Consider the following 25,054-nt stretch of genomic DNA (forward strand, 5'->3'; position numbering starts at 1 on the left):
ATATTCCACATTTGGGCATCCTCCTTTATCCATCAAATGAACTCATTGGTTTCAGCCCAAGGTTGAGCTCTTGACTCATAAAACAGCTTCATCTCCAAGGCTATTTAGGTGACATCCAGCTGTATATTGATTGGACCATGAGAGAGAAATGCCATTCAGATATAAAGTAATCCATTTTGAAAAGAATGTGAGAAGAGGCAGCGGGAAACAAGAAGCGATATTTTGGATACCTCATATAAATTTAAACTCCAGCCAGTCCAGGAATAGAGATGTCTTCTCTCACACCTTCTAGCAAGAGGAAAGCTAACTGTTAATTGTTAGTATCCTTCCCCTTGCCAGCAACAATTTACATTCATCGAGGACTGCAATCGTATGAACCTGCACAAAGTAATTTAGCAATCCTAAGACAAGCTATAATAAAGTGACAATCTTACCTCCACTTTGCATGCAGACCATTCACCAAAAACCCAACTATAACATGGCTTAATAAGGCAAGGTCGGTATTGAGATAGTTGGGAGGAGCAAGGTCTTCCCTCTCCATGGGCCTTCTGTCGAACATGCCTAATGCGCTTCACTTGGCCTAAAAAGTAAATGAATGATTTTCAAATCAAGCAGTTTGTCACAGCTGAGTAGTAACAGGAATGCAGTATATTTTCAAATTTTGCTTGACACTCAAATACTTAATATATCTAAGGCAAATTTGAACATAGTTGATAATTTCAAAAAACACACATATTAAGGCAGAAAATGATTCAAAAATTAATGGCAGTTAGTGATTATACTAAAAACAAAGCATTTTGTTTATAATGGTCCGAATTTCGCCGTCTACATTGACCTTCTGAAACTGACAGCAACTCCAGGGGCGTGGACATGCACAGAACAACATGAAAATCTAGAAGTTGCTGTCAGTGAGTCCAAAGGGAAGAGGACAAGTTCCCACAGACTGCAATTTCCACTGCAATCGTGAATTGATGATATCTTCCACTCTCACAGTGTTAAAAGCTGGGAAAAAGTTACATTTATTGAATGAGGTGTAATTGAGATTTACGTAGAAACATAGTAACATTAGGAGCAGGAGTTGTCCCTTCAACCCTTCGAGTTTGCTCCACCATTTGATAAGATCATGGCTGATCTGACTGTTGCCTGAACTCCTCTTTCCTGCTTACCACCCAGAACTCTGATTCCCTTGTCTCTCAAAAATCTATCTAACTCAGCCTTAATAAATTCAATGACCCAGCTCAACTGTTTTCTGGGGAAGAGAAATTCCAAAGATTAACAACCCTCTGAGAGAAAAAAAAATTCTCCATCTCTGTCTTAAATGGGAGACCTCTTATTTTTAAACTGTGTCCCCTAGTTCTAGTCTCCCCGACAAGAGGAAACATCTTCTTGGCATCCACCCTGTCAAGTCCCCTCAGGATGTTATATGTTTCAATAACATCACCTCTCATTCTTCAAAACTCTAATAGGTATAGGCTTAACCTGGTTAACCTTTCCTTATAAGATAAGCTCTTCATCCCTGGAATTAAGCGAGTGAACTTTTCTGAACTGCTGCAAATGCAATTATATCCTTTTTTAAATAAGGAGACCAAAACTGCACACACTACTCCAGATGTGGTCTCAACAAGACTCCATACAGCTGCAGTAAAACATCTCTATATTTATATTCCATTCCCCTTGGCAATAAATGGCCACATTCCATTTGCCTTCATAACCACTTGCTGTATGTGCATTCTAACTTCTTGTGATTCATCTACCAGGATACCCAGATCCTTCTGTGCATCAGAGTTCTGCAATCTTTCTCCATTTAAATATTTTACCACTTTTCAATTCTTCCTGCCAAAGTGGACAAGTTCACATTTTCCCACATTATACTTGATCTACCAAATTGTTGCCAACTTTCTTAAACTATCTACGTCCCTTTGGAGGCTCCTTGTGTCCTCTTCACAACTTACTTTCTTACCTATCTTTGCGTCATCAGGAATTGTTAATTCAGTTCCTTCATCCAAGTCATTGATATGAATTGAAACTTGTTGAGGACCTAGCACTGATCCTTGTGGCACTCCATTCATCATGTCTTGCCAACCTGAAATGACCCATTTATGCCTACTTTCTGTTTCCAGTTAGCTAATCAATCCTTTACCCATGCCAATGTGTTACCTCCTACATTATGAGCTCTTATTTTGTATAATGGCACCTTATCAGATGTCTTTTGGAAATCCAAGTACACCACGTCTACCTGTTCTCCTTTATCCACCTGGACTGTACTTCCTCAAAGAAATTTAATAAATTAGTTAAACATGATCCCTCTTTCACAAAACTATGTTGAAGCTGATGATCCCATTATGATTTTCTAACTATCCTGTGATAATCTCCTTAATAATGGGTTCTAGCAATTTCCCCATGACAGATGTTAGACCAACTGGTCCATAGTTTCCTGCTTTCTGCCTTCCCTTATTAAAGGTTTAACAACATACTAACTTCCAAATTACTGCTAAACATCCTTGTTGGACTGTAAAGCTAATTTTATATTTGTAGGAAGTCAAATTTGTCCACAATGTTTACAAATTTCAGATATTTAAAAAAACATATCTTTTCTATTTTTTAGAAAAGTACGTTTATCTTTATTTTATTTTTTTATCTTAACACAGCCTTTAATTTTCATATTAGCTACCATAAATATATGGAAGGTAAAAGTATAGGATTTGAAGTGTTTTTAATTTCCTGGTATATTGTGTGTAAATACTACAATTTGATTGTTTGTCCACTTGTTTCCTGACATCATGGCTGCTGCATGCCAAGTTATCTCCTTGATTTAGTGTCAGGTTTGAACTGCTGTCCAGAGAGGCGAAAGCCACATCATGGAGATTGCTAGATCTCTGTGAGCAACTTTCTTCATGGTAAGGCTGTTACTTCATCGCTAATTGCAAAATCCAGGTCAATGTTTCAACATATGATACTCGATATTGTTTCTTAGCCAACCTGATCATTGAGCAAATAAGACACTCATTGTATAATGGTTACAGGTTGGATCTCTATGATTATCTAGCCTTGATTGCTGCCTGACACTCACGCTATATTTAAGTGTTGCTATTAATTGCAGCATTTTAAGAAATTATAATATTTCCTTCGTCAGTGGAGAAACTGTCTCTCAGCTACTGTATTACCCTTTACATTCATGTAAGGTGAAAGTGTTCTTTAAATTGCATGCATACTGTTCATTAAACAACTGGATATAACATAGTTTTACAAGTTTAGTCTGGTGCCGCAGGTAAGGGAGATTTTAAGGAAAAAATGTAGCCAGCTTTCTTTGTATGACATACAGGTCTATCAAAGTTAGAGACACAGAGATTCTGAACTAAAACATCACGCAAACCACAAAACATTTGAAAGTCTATGAAAATTCCAGCCATATAAATACAGTGGCTGCATGAGCAGGTCCGAGGTTGGGAATTCTGCTGCGAGCACCTCACTTCCAGTCTCCCAGAGCCTTTTTCTTATTTCATTCTTTCACAGAATGTGGGCAATGCTGGCCATGCCAGCATGTATTGCCCATCCTTAATTGCCCTTGAGAAGGTGGTGGTGAACTTCCTTCTTGAACCACTGCAGTCCATGTGGTGTAGGTACACCCACAGTGTTGTTAGGGAGAAAGTTCCAGGATTTTGGCCCAGCGAAGGAATGTTGATATATTTCCAAGTCAGGATGGTGAGTGACTTGGAGTGGAACTTGCAGGTGATAGTGTTCCCATGCATCTACTTGTCCTTCTTGGAGGTAGAGGTCGCGGGTTTCAAAGTTGCTGTCAAAGGAGCCTTGGTGAGTTGCTGCAGTGCATCTTGTAGATGGTGCACACTGCTGCCATTGGTGCATCAGTGGCAGATGGAGTGGATGTTGAAGGTGAATAGAGTGCCAATCAAGCAACTGCTTTGTTCTGGATGGTGCTGAGCTTCTTGAGTGTCGTTGGAGATGCACTCATCCAGGCAAGTGGACAGTATCCCATAACACTCATGGCTTGTGCTTTGTGTGTGGTGGACAGGATTTGGAAAGTCAGGAGGTGAGTTACTCTCTGCAGTATTCTTAGACTCTGACCTGTTTTTGTAGCCACAGTATTTATATGGTTGGCCCAGTTCAGTTTCTGGACAATGGTAACTCCTAGGATGTTGATAGTCCACCATGTACAAAGCACAAGTCAGGAATGTGCTGGAATACTCTCCACTTGCCTGCATAGTGCTGTTCCAATGACATTCAAGATGACACCGTCCAAGGGAATTCAACCCGCTTGATTGGAATTCCATCTACTTCTTTAAACACTCACTCCTTCCGCCATTGGCACATAATGGCAGCAGTGTGTGTCCTCTAGAAAATGCACTGCAGCATCACGCCAAGCCTCCTTCAAAAGCACCTTCCATACCCATGACCTCTATCACCTAGGAGGACAAGGGCAGCAGACACATGGAAACATCACCACCTGCAAGTTCCCCTCCAAGCCACACACCACTCTGACTTGGAACCATATCACTGTTCCTTCACTGTTGTCCAGTCAAAATCCTGGAACATCCACTCTAACTGTGCTGTGGGTGTACCTACACCACATGGACTGCAGTGGTTCAAGGAGGAGGCACACCACTATTTTCTCAACAGCATTAAGGGATGGGCAATAAATGCTCTCCTAGTCAGCAACACCTACATTCCAAAAATAAATTTTAAAAATGGCTCACACTGAGTATGTACTTGCTGCCCACAATATTAGACCCATAGGTGTCCAGATAACAGCTGAAAAAGACCTAGGTCCGAAGTGCTGGGTGATATTGTGGTTGCTTCCAGCCTATCAATGCTAATTTCACAAGGATATGGAAGACTTGTGACATCTTTAGGTAATCTATAAAGGTTCCATCATGCAAAGGTGCATGACAAATTGACATGCCTTTCACAGAAAATCCTTTGTGCATATATCTGCTATCTAATTGAGAAAGCGTATGGTTTTATGGTTTAGCTATCAGTTTGAGATTATAGGTCTCATTAGTTCTTAATGCATGGCATTTAACTATGGAAAAGGATACAAAGGATACAATAGAATTGATAGCAACAAAAAATAAACTTACAAGGCCAACACAGTGGAAGGAATATAACACTTGATAATAAAACATTAATTCCTTCTGTTAGATCGAAAACCATTGTCAGCTTATCAATGTGCCATGTATAAGGATATTTCCTTTAACTTCCCTTTGGTATAGTGATGAGCCTGGCAGACATATCAAGAGTTAAGTTGGCTGTGGTTTCAGGCCTTAAATACATACGTAGTTAGCAGCCTAGCTGAGTGTGTGCCCACTGGAACAATAAAGCTGACAACTACAGTCAAGAGAAAACATCTTCTGGTCTACCTTACAAATTTCCCTTTTCAGCAAATTTATAGAAGTGAGAAAAAAAATGGAAACATTGTTCATGAGCCAGCATGTTTGTTGTGTACACAGTGTTTTTATTCTTTAAAAAAATCACCAATTTGAATTATTTATCAGATAAGCTCCACAGAAACTGGAAATGTGGTCAGGGTGATAGCAGGAGAATAGGGCAGATAAATTAGCAACTGTGTAAATCTCCCACCGTCAATTCAAATGTGCAACCTACCAACCATCAATATTGGTGACAACTGTTTCACTTAGTGCCTGAACTCCAGTCTCAGAGGAGGTTAGTGGTTTCTACCAACCTGTGAGATGCGTTAAACTGACGTGGTTAGTTACTGGGCCCTTGGTTGTATTGAAGTAATGAGGTCCTTTATCTTCTGGATGTTCAGCATGTCAACTTCAACATAAATGCCAAAGAAAAATCTATTCTTAGAGAATATGATTATATACACTTTATATAAACAACTTCTGATTTTCAGGTGTTATTCTGGTTTTGAGTCAAAACATTGTCAAACAGCAAATATCTGTTTTTGCCGGGTCATAAATAAAAAAGAATTGAGCAGTAAAGCAATTTTGGGTGGAACAATTATACACTATGTCCAACCAAATAATTCTGGAATGTTTGTTGTTCTTTCATGGGATTTCATTTAGTCATCTCTATCCAACTATCCTGAGCATTTAAACACAGAGGCACCTGCTTTTTTAGCAGCACCAGCTTTTCTCTCACAACCCCAGCAACTTGCTAGCAACAAGGGATTAATGAAAACTAGTTGTGCTGGTAACATCGTCCACCTTCTCCCCTGTCTTAGCACATCTGCTGCTGGAACTTTCACTCATGCCTTTGCTACCTCAGACTTGACTAGTCCAACACACTCCTGGCTGGTTTCCCTCTTTCTACCCTTTATACAAACGTATGAATATATGAATTAGGAGCAGGAGTTTGGCCCCTTGAACCTGCTGCGCTATTCAATAAGATAATAGCTGGTCTGATTGTGGCTTCAAAGCCTCTTTCCTGCCTACCCCCCCAATACCCTTTGACTCTTTTGTTAGTCAAGAATCTATCTACTTCTGCCTTCAAAATATTCAATGGCCCTGCCTCTACCACTCTCTGGGAAAAACACTCCACAGACTCAGGACCCTCTGAGAGAAATAAAATTGTCCTCACCTCCATTTTAAACGGGAGGCCCCTTATTTTTAATCTGTGTCCCCTAGTTCTGGTCTCTCACAGAAGGGAAAACATCCTCTCAGCATCCATAAATGTGAGGTCATCCAAAACTCTGCAGCCCATGCCCTTAGAAGCATCAAGTCACATTCCCCCATCACACCTATGCTCATTGACCTACACTGGCTCCTGGTCAAGCAATGCCCTGATATTAAAATTCCCAGCCTTGCCTTCAAATCCTTCCATGGTCTCACCCCTCCCTATCTCTGTAACCTCCTCCAGCCCCACAACCCTCTGAGTTATCTGTGCTCATTTAATTCTAGACTTCTTGATCATCCCTGATTTTAATAGCTCCACCTTTGGTGCATCTTCTTTCAGCTGTCTTGGCCCTTTCCTTGGAACGTCCTCCCTAAACATCCCCAACTTTCTACCTAGCTTTCCTTCTTTAGAACACTCCTTAAAACCTACCTCTTTGCCCAAGCCCTTGCCATAACATTGCCTTAAGTGGCATGGCGTCCATTTTGCTTTATGCCACCCCTGTGAAGCACCTTGGGAGGTTTTATTATTAAAGACAAACATGTTTAAAGGCTAAAATATTTTAAAAATGTTTTAGAAAAGTTTGGTAGTCAAAATAGAGAGATTTAAAATAAAACAACCTACAGTTTTTAAAATCAATCTAATCATATTCCTATCATAGTTTTGTAAATGGCGTCGGTCAATTTTCTTTTTTTTTGTCAATCTGAACAGAGAGATGAAGAGCAAAGAAACATAGGTCCCTGTAGGCTGGTGCAAAGAAACAATGGGTGAAATTTAATGCCCTGCCCCCGAGGTGAGATTGAAGGCAGAGGGGGCATTTAATCGGGTGGAACGGTACCAGGAGGGGCCCCTGACTCTATCTAGATTAGGTCTGGGGTGGGAAGGCTTGAGGACAACCTCTAATCAAGGGCCTCATCCTGCCGCCACTGGTAATCAACCAATGATGGGTGCGGCAGTGCGAACTCCTGGGGTCGGTGGTTGCGGGGGGAGAGGGAAGGCTGGGGGTGTTCCTTCATTTGTGCTCATTACCTGATCAAGGGACCCAGCATTTGGGAATTGAAAGCATTTGAGATTTGATTTTGGTTTTGAAAGCCTATACAGTTTAATGTCTGCACACTAAAGGGGAAGATGCATACTCCATAGAATGCTGAACTGTTGATAACAACCACAGTGATGCTCAGTCCCAAACATAAGCACTCCTGGAGCTCTGTAAAAAATATTGTTACATATTTCGTATTACAAACACACCAAACGTTTGATGTGGTCATCCACTCAAGAAGATTTATCAATGGAGATTTTTTTTTATTACTTAGGAGATTTTTTTTATTACTTAGCTCCAGGCTAAAATTGAAAATCAGACAGTAAGGTCGCAGCTGACAAACCACTTACACTAAAATGTTGAAATAGAAAATCAAGCACAGCCTAGAATATAAAGTGCGCTTTCCTTGCTCATTCCTAAAACTCAACACAATATATTCCTGAATTATTCATATCATATCCATAGGTGGTCAAACAGTTGGAGAATTAGGACTAATCTTAACAGGAAAGCAGTGACAGAGGGAAGAGATTTACTGAAATCAGAAATGAACTTTAATTAATTCTTGAGATACAGAGGCAAAGGTCATTTGAGAGTATTCAATACTCACAAAAGCAACTACTCAACACCCACTAGGTGATTTGTTTGGGTTACGAAGGTTAAGAGAAAAAATAAGAACAGATTGAAATGTAACTACTTACTGTTACAAAGATATGTTTAATCAGTAAAAGGATAATTTATTTTGATTAGAAAGCACTTCCAACATTAGGTCCTCAGTTTTAATTATTATTTCCATAAGCGGGGAGCAGTTATTAAAGGAATATGCTCCACCAGGAAGCTTTACAATGGCCTCATGCTGCAATGTAAACAACATAGGCCTGTAGTTATAGAATTGGAAGCCACAAAATTTGGCTCCATGCTATCCATTGTTTTGGCATCATAGGTGCTGTTTTGGTACCAAAAAGGCATTTGAACTATGCACACACATTTTCCGTGCAGCCCATGGTTGACACGTTTTGGTGAGGTTGGTAGCATGGGCGTTAACAGCATGCACTGGAAGTATGCACAGTAGACAGAGAGTGACTTCACTGAGCGCGTAATGCTGATTTGATGCCAGGGCTGCCATTTTCAATCTCAACGCTCCTGTTCATGCCCTCACTTAAACATCAGCAGCAGGAATGACCAGCACACTAGGAAGGAATTATCAAATACTCTCAGGTTAGATGCTGATTTGTTTCTACTGGCACTGTCTGAGTGTGTGGAAGTGCTGTTAGTTTTCTACTGCTGTTTAAAATTGGTGAAGTTGACAAGGAGTGGTGCTGCATGTGGAAAGAGCCTCTGTTTTGACTTTAAAGGGTCTAGTCAGATCACTTGCTCCCAGTCACAGGTGCTGTAGTTGTCATCCATCTTGGCCTGTGGCAAAAAAGCAAGATAGAGCAGAGGCAGCACAAAGGAGGAAAAGCTGCTCACAGAGGGAGGGGAAAGATGGAAAGAAGAGAGATCAGCAGAAAGTTTTATCCATTCATGTCTTCCAGGGGCATTGTGCACATCATCTTGATTTTACAAAGGAGGTGCAAATGGAAATCTGCTGTCTCTTGTAGGCAGACCTGTAGTCTCAGAGTAGGACAAGGACGGCACTGCCAGTGGCTGTGAAGGTGACCATGGCCATGAAATTCTTCACGTCAGGATCCTTCCAGGCAGCAGTGACCAACATCTCTAACATATCCCAGTTCGACTACCGCCACTACATAAAGGAGGTGACTGCCATTCTTTGGGTGCAATTTTATGGCACTGCTCAGGGAGCAGGCTGGCAGCCTGGGGTGGTGGGACCAGAATCTGGTGCCATGGCAGTGACATGTCTGCTGCATAACCACCACTGCTGTATTTTACCAGCAGTGGGAAGGCATTAGGCAACTTGCCCAGCCTTGGACCTACTGAGGGCCTTGAATGGCCAATTAATGGCAAACAGAAGCCAGTGCATTGAATCCTCCAATGGTACTCCCCTCCCCTGTGTGTTCCTCTCCTGCTCTTCCAAACATGGCCCCTCACCCAACTCGCCAGGGCCTGCCAGCTTGGCCCCAGCAAAATCCCAGACTTACTTGGGTCTGCAAATCCATGGGTCCTTGGTGTTGAGGACTGCCTGTAATCCCAGCAGTGGCCACAGCACCCAGTGGCACTGTTGTGATTAGAGACCTGCTGGCCATTCGATTGACCTGCAACTCTCGGAGGTGGGGACTTTCACCCAGATGGGGCAGAAGTCTCGCTGTGAACCCAAAGGCCCAAAAGTCACTGTGAGACAACCCAGCAAAGCAGAGAAAGACTCACTTCCAACTTTTCAGCCAGGGGCTGTGTCCGTGTAAAATTCCAGCCTTTGTGGCAGGAAAGGGGATACATTGTGTCCATTCAGACCAGAAATAAGGAGACAGACTGTGCATATGGCTTTGCCAAGGTAGCAGGCTTGTCCAGAGCATGTGGTTTTGTAGGTACCACATCTAAATGCTGACATGTACCACAAAGTGTTTCGCTCTCTGAATGTGCAGTTGGTGTGTGACCATGCTGAGCACATCATTCAGGTTAAAGTCCAGTATCCTGGCAGCAGTCATGATGCCTTTATTCTGCGCCAGTGCACTATTCCCTAAGTATTTAAACTGCCGCATCAAACCTGAGGGTGTCTGGTGGGTGACAACGGCTGCCCACTGATCACCTGGCTCATGACTCCTGCGCATGACCTAACCACATATGACCAGCACACAGACAATGAGAGCCACGCTATTACACAAAATGTCATCATGCAGAAGACTGCAGTAGTCAAGCAGCCTAGACCGCTGTGTAAAAGCCCCACCGAGCTTCCCAGAGTGTGCTTCACAATATGTCTGCTGTATCCTACAGAACCTCATAATCATGAGGGCACAGTTCTTTCCAGCACAGATACAGCCAGCAGCTAAAGGTGGGGGGTGGAGGGTGGAAGGGGTGGGAAGGGGAGTTGATGAGGGAGAAGGGAGAAGGCAGCCAACAAATTCCTTTTCTTGCTGGGCTCTCTGTGATTAACTTATCTAGTTATGGTGCCTCCAAACACAATCCCATATCCCCTTTCACCAACAGTCACATATCTTCCCTTCCTTGGACAGGATCGTCCCAGTTTGCACTAAGTGCAGTAGCGGGTGGGTAAAATGACATTTTACCCACCAGCCGCGATGACAGATTTTCATGCAATATCGTCCCAAAAATGCCACCTTAGTTACGAATTCCCAGGAGACAAGCCATTTTGGTGGCGGGCGGGCTCTTTTTCGCTCGTCACACCATCACCTCACCGCTTCATCAAGCCGGGCACCATATTTAACGTCCAGCCATGCGCAAACATCTCAGTGCTTACAGCCCATGGTTACTGCAGGGAAGATGTCCATAAAAGGCAAAAAGACTGTAACTCCCAGGTTTAGTGACATGCCACTGGAACGCCTTTTGGACGCCATGGAAGCCTGCCACGATTTCCTCTACCCCCGCTCTGGCTGCAGAATGGGCAGTGGCGTGACCAGTCAAGCTTGGGAGGTGCTAGTAATAGTGATCTGTGCCAATGCTGCACAGAAAAGGTTGTCCATGCAATGCAGATAGAGGATGAATTACCTCATCCATGCTGCTAGGGTATGGCAACAATCTCATCACTGTAAACTCACACATTCAACCCCATCACACATTCACTGGCATTTCACTCACAGCCAGCTCAAGGGACATCACCACCCATTCTCACACACATACCCTCGCATGTCCATCTGGCCTCATCTCCTCTGGACACTGCCTCCTCAGCCCTCACCATCTTGAGGCCACTTGCACAGGTCAACATTTGCCCCCACAAACACCCTCCTTTCCCCATACAGCCCTCATCCTGCAGCCTCTTTCCTTGCCTGAGGCCACTTCTCTTGCTTCGCCAAGCAAGACCTTGGCCTGCAGCCATTGAAAAGCCACCCACATGTGGCTGATCTGGTAGGTAGGTAGGGCCGTGAGCCCCCCTAAAAGTGATGTGGTGCTGTCTGTGAAGCCTGGCACTGATGACTGTGAGTGCTGACCGAAGCAAGGTCAGCAAACAAACCTTGAAGTCCCGAGCGAAGTGCTGCCCGCCAGGTGCACATCATTTATGTGCTGTTGTGAAACTCGGTGTGTTTTCCCGCCAATGTGGGCAGACAATCCAGCCATGGGTGGGGGGTGGTGGTTGCGGGGGCATCGATTCTGGCAGGCTGGCCTAATAATGATACGCTGATGTATTATTATGGGGTTATAATGGGATGTCCAATGGCGGGAAACACGGCCCACCATCGGTTGGCCGAGTGGACAATCGCAAACTGGGTTCACACTGTCGTGAAACTGATCGCGCCATATCGTCTGCTCACGCTACCGCACATGCCCGACACCAGTGGGCATGCAAAATCCCGGCCCCTGTCACTGATGAACAGGAGCATCCTCTTGACCACAATGCTGAAATAAAAGCCACTGCAAAACTTGATAAAACAAACCATCTAATATTCCATACAAAAGCCAACTAATCACCCTAATGTATTCTTTTAATGCTTGTCTTTCAGGTACCATTGTGTGTCCTAGTGCTCCTACATGGTGCTATCACAGTGGCTATATCCTGCCTGCTGGAAGGCCTCAGACCTCCAGTGCAGGAGATTGTGGGCTGCCTTGCAGAATGACCTCAAGCAGCTCTTCCACTAGAAGGCCTGGCTTTGGACTACACCACTTCAGCATGCAGATGGCAGCTGTCTGAGCTGGTTGGCTGATTGGATACAGCAAGGGCACACAAGAGTGGCAGTGGTGGGAGGATGAATGCCGTCATCCTGAAAGAGAAAAGCAAGGTTGTGCTCCACAGAGCCATTGCCACTCTCCCAGACCGCACCTTAGCAATCCTAGTAGTCTGTTGGAGGACAGGGTGCTAGACTGTTTGGAGACCCTTCAAGCGCTTTGAGCACTGGTCTTTAGGAACCATGATGGCAGCATTCTTAGCCTGCATGGCAGCAAGCTGAGATTTCATGACTTTGGTCTGAGCATGCACTGCAACATTGAGATGTTAGGTGGCTTCTGCTTGTGTTGCAATGGAAGCCGAGATATTGGCCATCAGATGCTGTATCAAGTTGAGGCTGAAAATTTTCTCAAGGAGTTAGTTACAACCTCCATGCTGGAAAGGACAGGTTCCAAGGTCTACATAAAGCCCTGCACCAAAAGACTTCTCCATGCTCCTTGACAGTGACCACAGGTTTTCTGGCAGGCCTCCCACAGTTGCAAGAATTTTAACGTGCATATCCATCAGCTTTTTTCTGCACGCCACCCCATTCAAGTCCTCATTTCAGTCCTCTGCAGCAGAAATCATGTACAGCCTCACCCTTCGGGTTGCATGACCCTTTCCCTCTGCCCTGGCTGCACTCATATCCAGTGACGCAACAGATGCAGCTTTGACCTCTAAACTATCCTTTGAAGAACGTGCAGTGTCAGTATCTAAGGGGGTGGCAGCCAATGTGAGATTGAGTGACGGTGTTTCTTCACACCAGCCTCCTGCTTCTCCACACTCCTGCACTACTGCCTGGCCAGGTGGCAGTTCTTGGGTATTTGAAAGGAGAAAGGCATAAGGATAGGCAGCTGTCATCTTTCAGGGAGCTCTCTCGCAGCGCTCACCGGTACCCACGGTGACGTCATCACCTGCCCTCTTTCTGCACCCCCGGCAGTGCTGAGCTTCTCAGCCCGAGTTTCACGTTGGCTGGCTGTTAATTGCCCAGCCAGTGTGAAATTGTGGTCTGGGGCTGATCGCGGGCAGCATTCCATTCCCGGGACACTCCCAGGCTCACTGATCGCGCCCACACACTAAACTAAAACTCCTGCTCGCTGTGCACAATGTCAGCAGCTACAAAAGTTGCCAGTGGCAGCTCCATTACACCCATGGGAGTGAGCTGGTAGACCCTGGGTGCAATTGCACATTGGTTACACAGGTCCTTTCCTTGGAACCATGTTTCTACTGATTATAGATGCTCAGTCCAAGTGGTTAGACATTTATGAGGTAAAGTCACCAACATTGCCTGGGTGGGGACGGGAGGAGGGTGAGCGCAGGAGAGCACAGAGAGCTGCCTCAGGTAGCTGAAGAAATTAAAACCAATAAATTAAGGTTTTAAAATCCGGAAAAAAAAAGTCTATGCATCAGAATCAGTCACCTGAAAACAGACATGATGGGCAGAACTTTGCCCTCGGATGGCGTGCGGGCCCCACCGGCTCTGCAGCGGGCAGGCAGCCGACCCCCGCCACTGAAACGGGGCGCTCCACCATTTTGAGAGGGCGGGCCAATTAAGGCCCGCCCAGCGGCATCCACGACGGGAAGCTCCATGCGCAATGCGCTTCCTGTTCTGGGGGGAGGGAATCCCCATTTGTCAAAGTGCGCTTTTTCACGCATGCGTGCGAAAGAGCGCATTGCTCCCTGAGGCAAAGTCCTGTCTCAGGGAGATTTGTGACAGGTAAGTAAAGTCTAAAAATAGATAAATATTGAAACTATTAACATGTCCCCCTCATGTGACGATGTTTCACGAGATGGGACAAGTTAATAATAAACACATAAAATTTATTAAATGTTTAAAAAACGGACATGAAAATTCATCCCGCCAGTGGATGAAGTTTCATGAATAATCTGGAGCCCACTGGGGCTCCTGGCCTGCCCGCCAGTCTTAAGCTTGGACAGGCAGGTCTTTAATTATCTTAATGAGCCTGTCAATGGCCTCAATTGGCCATAGACAGGTCGGCAGGTGGACAGCTGATTTCATTGTCCACCCGCCTTCCTTTAAAGGGACCGGGATGACGTGGAGATTCCTCCTGATGTCATCCCGCATCATTTTTGCCTCGGCGAGTGGGCCCTGCCCCCAAATCACCGAGGCAAAAATCCTGGCCGATGAAAATTCTGTCCAATTTTTTTTTCATTTAATAATAGAAACCTCATCCCGCCCTTGAATGAGGTTTTGTCAAAAATGCAAAGTCTGCCCGACAAATTTACCCATCCACCAACCGCAGGGTTGGACAGACCACGAAGAATCGGGGACAGTTGGAACTTTAATGGGCTTATTTACCCTCTTAATTGTCGGCAGGTGTGCTTCCGACTTCTGCGCACGCCTGCCGACCGAAATATCGTGTGAGCGTGGGATGACATCAGGAAGCTCACCCGACATCATTATGGGCTATTTTATGCTCGAGCGGGTCAACGCGTGCCTACACGCCGACCTAAAAATTCTGCCTAGTGTTTTGCCACGTTTTCAATATCACCCTCCATCCCCGGCCACCAAAGATAACTATCATCTTCGTTCAGGAGATCCCCAGATGGGCTCTGTGTAGCTCTACTAAAAGTCCTTCCCTTCCTTGTGCAGGAACTACTACCCATGCACCCCATAATAGAATACCATCCTGACACCTCATCTCGTGTCTTCAGTTGAAAAACAGCTCCAATTCATCAGAGACTGGTTCCTGGGACAAACCACCGTAACACTTGGTCTCTCACTCAAGACAGGACTGGATCATGATTTGTCCAGTTTTTTATCTGCCTGGCACAGATTGTTGAGGAATCTAGAAAATTCATCACTAATACGAGCGCCTGTGGGATTGGAACGTGTTCATCGTTCTCTTGCAAGGAAGATGACCAGGGCATCAGCATTTGCTGTATGAATTCCCTGGTCTATGTACAAAGGTATATTCATGTGCCAAAACTAGGGCCGATCTTTGTATTTTTACAGAGGCAATGGGAGGTAACGCCTTTCCCTCACTAAACAAGCCCAAAAGAGATCTACGGTCTGATACTACTGTGAAATGTCACCTGTGAACATATTGGAATTTTTTTTATGCCAAAGATAATCGACAGACCTTCCTTTTCGATCTGAGAATATCCCTTTTCAGCTGTGGTAAGTGTCCTGGATACATAGACTATCAGCCTCTCCATGCCGTCGTCCATTTTGTGAGATATTACCGCTTCCACTCCATAGGGGGACGTATCACAGGTTAGTACCAATTATTTCATCTGGTCATATTGCAGTAACAAACTTGAAGAGTGTAAGATTGTTTTACTTTCACAAAACTTATTTTTGGGTGCCTCCCAAAACCAACGCTGGTTTTTTTCTTAGCAGTGAATGTAGAGGGGTGAGAATTGTGTATAAATTTGGTAGAAATCACCCACAATAATGTATCATCCCTAAAAATGATTTAAGTTCAGAGGTATTCTTGTGTGCAGGTGCCTCTCTTATTGCTTTAACCTTCTCTTCAACTGAATGTAACCATTGGGCATCTACCCAGTGGCCGAAATAAATGACTTCATTTGCTTGAAAAGTGCATTTTCCCTTCTTCAGGCAAACTCTGCTTCTAAAAATCATTTCAGGATTTTGTTGCTTGGAGGCCTGTTTAACTCTTGATTTACTCTGTCTCATTATGTGCCCACTTCTGTGACAAAAATAACATTCTGCTTTTTTAAACTGCCAATCGTCCAGAAGACTGATTGCTTCCATGTCGATGAAATTTTTCGATTAGTTGCTAAGGTGTTTCCTCTCATTTTCTGACTAGCGGGGGCTGTTTCCCATTTTGCGGTGGAGTCCTGGTTTTTTTGTGCCACTTTTGGCTGACTGTTCCCACCTGACTAGGTGAATGGCACCATTTTGTGCTCCTTGAATTGCTTGTGAATTCCTTGCAGCTCTTTCCATTGCCAGCATTATTTTTAACGCTTTCTTAAAACCAAGATTCACTTCAGCCAGCAATCTTAACTGAATAGTATCTTCCTGCACGCCACATAATAAACAATTTCTGAGCATGTCATTCAAGGTTTCAATGAATTCAAAATATTCCATTAATTGTTTTAATTTCACCACATAGGTAGTAATTGTCTCCCCTGGGGCTTTGTTCCATGAATTGAACCTGAACCTCTGCATTGTGACTGAGGATTTGGGTTGACAATGTCCCTTAATGAGGTCTACTCATTCACTGAAAGTCTTTGAATCTGGAGCACTAGGGGCTATCAAGCTTCGAATTAAACTGTAGGTCTTGCTCCAACAAATATTCAGGAGAATCACTCCTCTTTTTCTCCCCTGTGATTTTGTTCACTTGAAAGAAGAACATGAGACATTCTATGTATTGAGACCAATCATTTGTGGCTGGATCAAAGGGATCGATTCTGCCAAACTGTGGTGTTACGAATGAGTGCATCTTCTTTTGTTTTTAAAAAGCTTAGATACAATCACTGGGCGAGGTACAGCACCGAATCTGATTTATCCTCATTGCCAGTTTGTTATAGAGTTGATCTTCAGGCAACTTTTCTTAGAGGAAACATTTAACTTTATTTACAACTACAAGTGTGCATCAAACTCCATAACTAAAGAAGAACTCTCTTGTAGAGGAACCCTGCGCTGTTAACACATTGGTTTATACAGATAGTGTTATCTTACAACACAGGATTATTCATAAAGCTACAGTCCTACATTTCCCAAAATTAAAATTACTACAGGGGCCAAAATTGGTCGGCGGTCCATTTCCCAACCGCTCCAGGGCCTGGCGATCGTATGTGCCCGCCAAAGGTAAAATTCAGGCCATAGTCTCTGCATCTGTAGTCACTTGTGTAAAGCATTCCATGACCTCATGACCTAATGTGTGAAAAAACATCGCAAGTTCCCCCTTTGTTGTTCTAATGACATTCCGAAGTCTACAGCCTTGTGTTACCAATTCTCCAACCAGCAGAAACAAGTATTCCCTACTCATTGTCATAATTTAGAAGGTCTCTATTAGGTTCCACTTTAAACATCTCTGTTCTAGCAAGGAAAATTCTAATTTTTTGAGCTTTTCTTCATAATTCTCACTTTTCATTCACAGTTAAGACTATTTAAAATTTATACACCCCTACTTTAAAAAAAAACCGTCAACTTGCCAGAAGTTGGCAAGGCTCTCTAAGGGGCTTTCTTTTCAGCACTTTCAAATTTAAGCTGCAGGGGAGTGATTATCTGCAGTGAGCTTCGATCCCCATATTCACATGAACAATGAAGCACGTTGAAAGTGAAACTACAATTATGAAATATTATAGTTGAGCATCCCTTTTGAAAGCAAAAAGATAGAGTAAATCAGGAGAACACTCATCTCAAAGTGAGCTTAATATTGTTATTTTTATACATATACGATATATATTTATATTTAGTATATATATGTATATTTAAACACATACTTCCTTTAACATTCCAGATGTCATACTTCCTACCTCTTGTCTGATGATTCACTATGATTAATAGCACAGAAGTTAAACACACAGATTTGCATTTTTAAGCAAATATTGAAGAATAAAGCCATAGCAGGAACTTATCCAAAATCATTTCCTAAGGTATCTCCAATAAGTGCTTAAGAACAAAATTAACATGGTTGAAATTGGTCTTTGGCAGGTTATCCTAAGCCGGTGTTAGTTTGTTACCTATCTAAATGAGGGAAACAAATGTCTGCTTTTAGCCCCTGCTGGATAACTGGGTTACAGAGCTAATCAAGGACTGGGTCTGCTCTGCTCCACATTCTTCCGTGGTTGTAGTGGCCCAAGCAGTTGTTGGTACCAAAACGTTTTCAATTAATACACAGACTGTCAATAGATCTTTCAAGAAATGCAGAATATCCAAATCAATGGATGGAGAGGAAGATGATTTGCTGTGGAGGTCTGATTCTGAAACTGAAAGTGCCAAATGCGCTCCAGTGTGGGATCTTTACAATGATGCCGCAGCCAAAGTGACTCAGAATGAATTCAGTGAACCCTTTGCATCAGGCAGTTTTGATCTGGTTAAAGGTATCCTTGTAGAATTAATTTATTGAATAAAACATGTCACATTGATTTAATTGGAATTACCAGTGTTACTTTTTTTCACATTTCAAAATGGCGACCACCTAGACCAACACTGGTTGATCACATTTTATACCCAGCATTTGAGTTGACCTCTGTTTTTGGAAAGATTTTTCAAAGCGTCAAGGGTTGATTTATACGTTGTGATCTATGGTAATTCTCAGGATGTTGACCTCACTGTGAAGGCATGCACTTGTTGCCCACCCCTAGTTTCCATTCAAGTAGTAATCTTGAACTACTGCATTCAGTGTGGTGAAGGTACTCCCACAGTGCTGTTAAGGAGTATGTTCCAGAATTCTGACATAACGACAATGAAGGAATGGTCAGATATGTCCAAGTCACAATGACATGCAGCTAGTGCGTGATGATGGTATTTCCATTTGTTGTAGGTCTGTGTCCTTCTAGGTGATGTGTGTGTTTGGAAGGAGCCATTAAATAATCAATGCGAGTCACTGCAATATATCTAATAGATAAGGGCCGTGGTATACTGGCTGTATAACAGGTGGATGGTTAGGCTATTGCATGAAGTGCCAGTCAAGCAGGTCGCTGTGTTCTCATCATGGTGAGTTTCTTAAGTGTTTTTGCCTATCCAGGAAAGGCAGGAGTATTTCATCACATTCCTAGCTTGTTCCTTGTATGTGGTGGACTTTGGAGAGGTGAGCCAGCCACCACTGAATATCCAGCATTTGACCTGCTGTTATAATTACTATTAACTGCCTTGGAGCCTGTCCTTCCACCTTCAATGGTTTTTTGCACAAATATCTCGAAAGTCTTTCTCTTCTTACACACCTAATAAAATTGGATAATTTAGCCAATATTTCTCATTCTTCCTATCAAAATGCATCACCTCACATTTTTCTGCATTGAATTTCATCACATTTAAATGCAGCCATTCCATCAGCCTGTCCATGTTTTCTTGAAATCTATTACTATCTTCCTCACTGTTAACTATGCTTCCAAGTTTTGTGTCACCTGCAAATTTCGAAATTATGCCTGGTACCCCCAATTTCAAGTCAATAACGCATATCAAAAACAGCATGTCCTACTTCTAAACCTTGGGGAACACCACTGTATATCTCCAGCCCTCCACAGTCATTCACCACAACTCCCTGTTTTGTATTCCTTCGCTAATTTTATATCCATGCCACTATTAATAGTCATTTAGTAGTTCAGAACTTGAGTTTTGCTGAAAAGAGAGACATGCTATCTAAACTTTTCATCTTGCACTCATAAGGATAGCTCAAAAGAAATGATCAAACTGTAATGGGGGATCAACAATTTATACTGAATAAGAAGAGAGTGCTGATTGGTTGGCAAGAGGGCTCTAAATGGTGGAGACATTGCCATGGAAAATGCAGCATGGAGCAGTTATCTACCCAGCTTTGTTCAAATTCAAACCAGGCAGGTCAACTCTGAATGGTCAAGGCATTGCCCCAGGGTAGATAGCATGTTTCTTTTTTAGGCAATACATGCTATTATTGCCCTTTTTATTCCATGGGCTTCAATTTTGCTAATAAGCCTCTTATGTGGCAGTTTATCAAATACCTCTTGAAAGTTCCTATACACAACAGCAGCTGCACTGCCCTCATCCATCATCCTTGTTATGTCATCAAAAATAACAAACTAGCAAATGAAATACAATTTGCCCTTAAAAAATCTGTGCTGGCTCTCCCCTATTAATTCATGTTTGTCCATGTAGCTGTTAATATTCTCCCAGTTTATTGTTTCTAGGACCTTGCCCACCACCAGTTCTTTAATTGCCAGGTTTATTCTTCCCTTTTTTGAGAGTGTAAACATTTTCAATTCCCATGCAGCGCTCTGCTATCATTAATGATGGAGTGTTCATGGATCCTATGCTCCCCCTGTTAGTTCTGTAGTTCTACCATTCATGACTGAATGTGACAGGCTTGCAGAGTTTACCTGATACATTCTGTTTATGCAATGTTGCTTTCACTCCTTAAGGTGTGAGTAATGCTGTATTGTAGCTTCACTAGCTAGTTCCGGTGTTTGATACACATGGTGATGGTAACAACTTTCTGTGATTGTGTAAAATGGATGAATGATTAAGATGGAAATAAAAATCGGGAGAGATGTGGCACGGTCTGCCAATTTCCTATCACCCACTTTATACTATTGCACAAAGTCAAAATTATCCCCAATAGCTCTGTATGTACAGACAGGAACAAATATGCATCATTCCTTTATTAATTTAATTATGTAAACTTTGGGATATCACCAAACAATATGAAATGTTCTTATTCAGGTTATTTCATGTTATAATTTCTGTTGTGCTCTCACTTCCAGCAACGACTGCATGTTTGTATTATCTAACAGTGGAAGAAGCAATAAAAAAAACAGAAGATGTAAATAATATGATTAATCAGCACTAAACTGACCATCTAAAAAGAATATTGATTACTGATCTACCATACAGACATCTTTTCCCACCACAGTCCCTGTAATTCATCTAAAGGTTTCTGAATTTGCAATATGTTCAGTACTGAATAATTCAGATATGTAAAATTCAAATGCCACATTGAATATTAAATGTGAACTGTTTTAAACGTGCTCCACATCTACAATTATTTTCCAGGTAAATTCCACATTTAAACTATTAATATTGCAGTGAATGGTTAAGCATGTTTGACATGATTCAATACAATTAAAAAAGTTTATTGTGGTTGATTATAGAATATCATTTGCTGTCAGAAAGTCAGACAATGAAGCACTTGTTTGCTTTCCCTCTAACTGACATACGTCATACTATAGGAACATTTATTTATGTGTGCTGTACCTTCTGTATATATTTTCCCCACAATTCAGCAACAACAAAAAAAAAACATTCAAAAATGCTTAAGATACTAATAACTGAATGGCTGTGACAACCAATATACATGTTCCCCAAGTTGGCCTTATTAAATTTAAACAATTACTATGCAGTTAGTCCGTTGGAATGCCCTTTGCACATCCTTTGTTATATTATACTCAGTAGCTGCTTGTCTTAATGTCTTACATGAAAGGTAAGTTGATGCCTGCATTTTGGTGGCTGTAAGTATTCACATACCTTCAAGTCCACATGCGTGGGAACATTCAGACCAAGAAGACCATTCTGACAGCTGGCAATTTACAGGGCATTCCACAAAGCAATACATAGATAAATGCCATGGAGATTCCAGTTCCATCTTGGAAAAAGGAAACAAAGAAATGCAACAGTGGACGGTCCAGTCAATAGTGTCATTCAGTTATGATTTCCAACAACAACTGGCATTTACATGGTAGCATCAGCACAGCAAAACATCCCAGCACACTTCACAGGAACATTTCAGACAAAATTTGGCACTGAGCCACAAAAGGACATACACAGACAAGTAGCCAAAAGCTTAGCAAAAAGATAGGATTTAAGCAGCCTCTTAAAAGAGGAGATGCAGAAAGCTGAAGGCCATTTAATCAGTACATCTCATGTAAATATGTAACATTTAAATTCTCTTGGTGGTTTCTGGTTCTTGTTCTGCTGTTTGGTGATGAAGGTGCATAGTGGAAGGTGAGGGGTGAATAGATATTCTGAAGAGCTTTTACTCAATAAATAAAAATAGTGGGTAAAATTAATGGCTTGGTGTGCATAATCTGCAAGCATAGGTTTGACGACTTTGTCACAGGTTCTTAAATATTTATTTGCATGCTAAGGAACCTTAGGACTGCCATCATCCCTTGGAATCCTGAGATAGGCTCCTTTCAAGCACTGCTCCCCACTCACTGAATCACCCCTTTTGGCTTTTTTCTTCGTGTTGCATTATTAATTGATTAAAGCCTTAACTGTGTTTGCTGCTTGTTATTAGACTTGGTCAAAACACTTTCTGATGGATAATAAAAATCTAGTCTTATCTCTATCAGTTAATGACTGGATCAGTGAAGCCACAATGACAGTGACAAACGGATTAAACTATTTAAAGTATCTGGGTTCAATATAAATGTTAAACCAGGAGCTGCAAACACTTTTATTTCACCTTAAAAATCCAGCCTCTAATATGGAATAGCTTTTATTATTTAGTAGCATTCCACTGATTTTGGTTTTATTCATGCAGTATATATTGCTGATGTGTGCCTTATTGTTTAATTGCTGACTTTGTGCAAGCATGTCAAGCTTGACACATTGGAAAACTGTAATTCCACCAATGATGTGATTTGCATGGTCTTACATAGAGTTGGCTTCAAAAACAATGTACTTGGATACAATAGATTGGGGCAATAAAACTATAAATCACCACTGGAAACATTAAACTGCAAAATGTCATTGTTTAGAATTGGGCAATAAGTAAAAGTTATTCTGAAGCACAAATTAAAAATGGTTTTGACCTTTAAGACCAAACAGTATACATTTTCTGAACATAAAGCCATTTTTCCTGACCTTTATTTTGCTATTTATATAGTCAAAATGTGAAATCTGCACTCTGTTTAAATTTTAAAGAAAGTCATGTCATTTCTGCATGATGTGACTGTTGAGGTATTTTCACAATAATATGCTCCCAGCAGAGACTTACATTCAACAAAGAGTGGGTCAGGGAATAGAGGGTATAAAGTTGTAGACCTCATTTCAACTCACTGAAAGCAAGCATACAAGGTGTGAGGAGTAGGGGGAGGTGATGGTGTTGTGGTATTGTCACTGGACCAGTAATCCAGCAACCCAGGAAAATGCTCTGGGTTCCCGGGTTCAAATTCAATAAAAATCTGAATTGAAATGATTGTTGTGAAAACCCATCTGGTTTACTAGTGCCCTTTAGGGAAGGAATTCTGTCATCCTTACCTGGCCCCAAACCCTTAAATGGCCCTCTTGTGACAAATTGCCACAAAAAAGGAATAAAACTAGACAGACCACCAGGCATCAACTTAGGCCCTGTTGCCCATGCAAAGTCCTCCTTACTAACATTTGGGAGAGCTGTTTCACAGGCTGGTCAAGCAACAGCCTGACATAGAAACTAGGAGCAGGAATAGGCCCTTTGAGCCTGCTCTGCCATTCATTGTGATCATGGCTGATGATCCAATATCCTGCTCCTGCTTTCTCCCCGATCCCTTTTGCCCCAAGAGCTATATCTAACTCATTCTTGAAAGCATACAATGTTTTGGTCTCAACTACTTTCTGTGGTAACGAATTCCACAGGCTCACCACTCTCTGGGTGAAGAAATTTCTCCTCATCTCAGTCCTAAATGGTCTACCCCGTATCCTCAGACTGTGACCCCTGGTTCTGGACTCCCCCACCATCAGGAACATCCTTCCTGCATCTACCCTGTCTAGTCCTGTTAGAATTTTATAGGTTTCTATGAGATCCCTCTCATTCTTCTGAACTCCAGAGAATATAATCCAAATCGGCTCAATCTCTCCTCATATGTCAGTTCCACCATCCCAGGAATCAGTCAGGTAAACCTTCACTGCACCCTCTCTATAGCAAGTACATCCTTCCTCAGATAAGGAGACCAAAACTGCACACAATATTCCAAGTGTGGTCTCACCAAGGCCCTGTACAATTGCAGCAAGACATCCCTGTTCCTGTACTTGAATTCTCCGGCTATGAAGGCCAACATACCATTTGCCTTCTTTAATGCCTGCTGTACCTGCATGCTTACCTTCAGCGACTGGTGTACAAGGACACCCAGGTCTCGTTGCACATTCCCCTCTCTCAATTTGTAGCCTTTCAGATAATAACCTGCCTTCCTGGTTTTGCTACCAAAATGGATAACCTCACATTTATCCACATTGTACTGCATCTGCTATGCATTTGCCCACTCACTCAGCTTGTCCCCACTCACTCAGCTTGTCATACTCATGGTATAATGGGATCATACCTTACAGATAATGTCCCACACTCCACCATCACCATCCCTGAGTATGTCCTGTCCCACTGGCAACAAGTACCAACAGTCATTGTGGAGACAAAGTCTCGCCTTCACATTGAGGATAACCTCCATTGTGTTGTGTGACACTACGAACATGCTAAATGGGATAGATGTCGAACAGATCTAGCAACTCAAGCAGGCGCTGTGGGCCATTAGCAGCAGCAGCAATCTGACATATCCCCCACTCTACCATTACCATCAAGGCAGGAGCTCAACCCTGGTTCAATGAAGAGTGCAGGAGGACATGCCAGCACCAGCACCAGGCATACCAAAAAATGAGGTGTCAACCTGGTGACACGATAACACAGGATGACCTGCGTGCAAAACAGCATAAGCAGCAAGTGATAGACAGAGCACACAACAAACAGATCAGATCTAAGCTCTGCAATCCTGCCACATCCAATTGTGCAGTGGTGGACAATTAAACAACTCACTGGAGGAGGAGGCTCCACAAATATCCCCATCCTCAATTATGGTGGAGCCCAGCACGGCAGTGCAAAAGGTAAGGCTGAAGCATTCGCAACAATCTTCAGCCAGAAGTCCCGAGTGGATGACCCATCTCGGCCTCCTCCGGAGGTCCCCAACATCGCAGGTGCCAGTCTTCAGCCAATTCGATTCACTCCAAGTGATATCAAGAAATGGCTGAAAGCACTAGATACTGCAAAGGCTATGAG

At 42.6% G+C, this 25,054-nt stretch overlaps 1 protein-coding gene across 1 annotated transcript in view; it reads right to left on the reverse strand.

Moving 5' to 3' along the window:
* thsd7ba (thrombospondin, type I, domain containing 7Ba) overlaps window positions 1–25,054 on the reverse strand; it is a 676,798-nt gene that overhangs the window by 89,680 nt on the left and 562,064 nt on the right. The window contains exons 20-21 of the mRNA XM_041200229.1: window positions 21,556–21,673; window positions 435–580 (exon numbers count right to left, since the gene is read on the reverse strand). Of these exons, the coding sequence (XP_041056163.1) occupies window positions 435–580; window positions 21,556–21,673 (264 nt within the window). The remainder of the gene's footprint in view (window positions 1–434; window positions 581–21,555; window positions 21,674–25,054) is intronic.

This window comes from Carcharodon carcharias, chromosome 12, assembly GCF_017639515.1.
Source record: "Carcharodon carcharias isolate sCarCar2 chromosome 12, sCarCar2.pri, whole genome shotgun sequence".
Lineage (NCBI taxonomy): Eukaryota > Metazoa > Chordata > Chondrichthyes > Lamniformes > Lamnidae > Carcharodon > Carcharodon carcharias.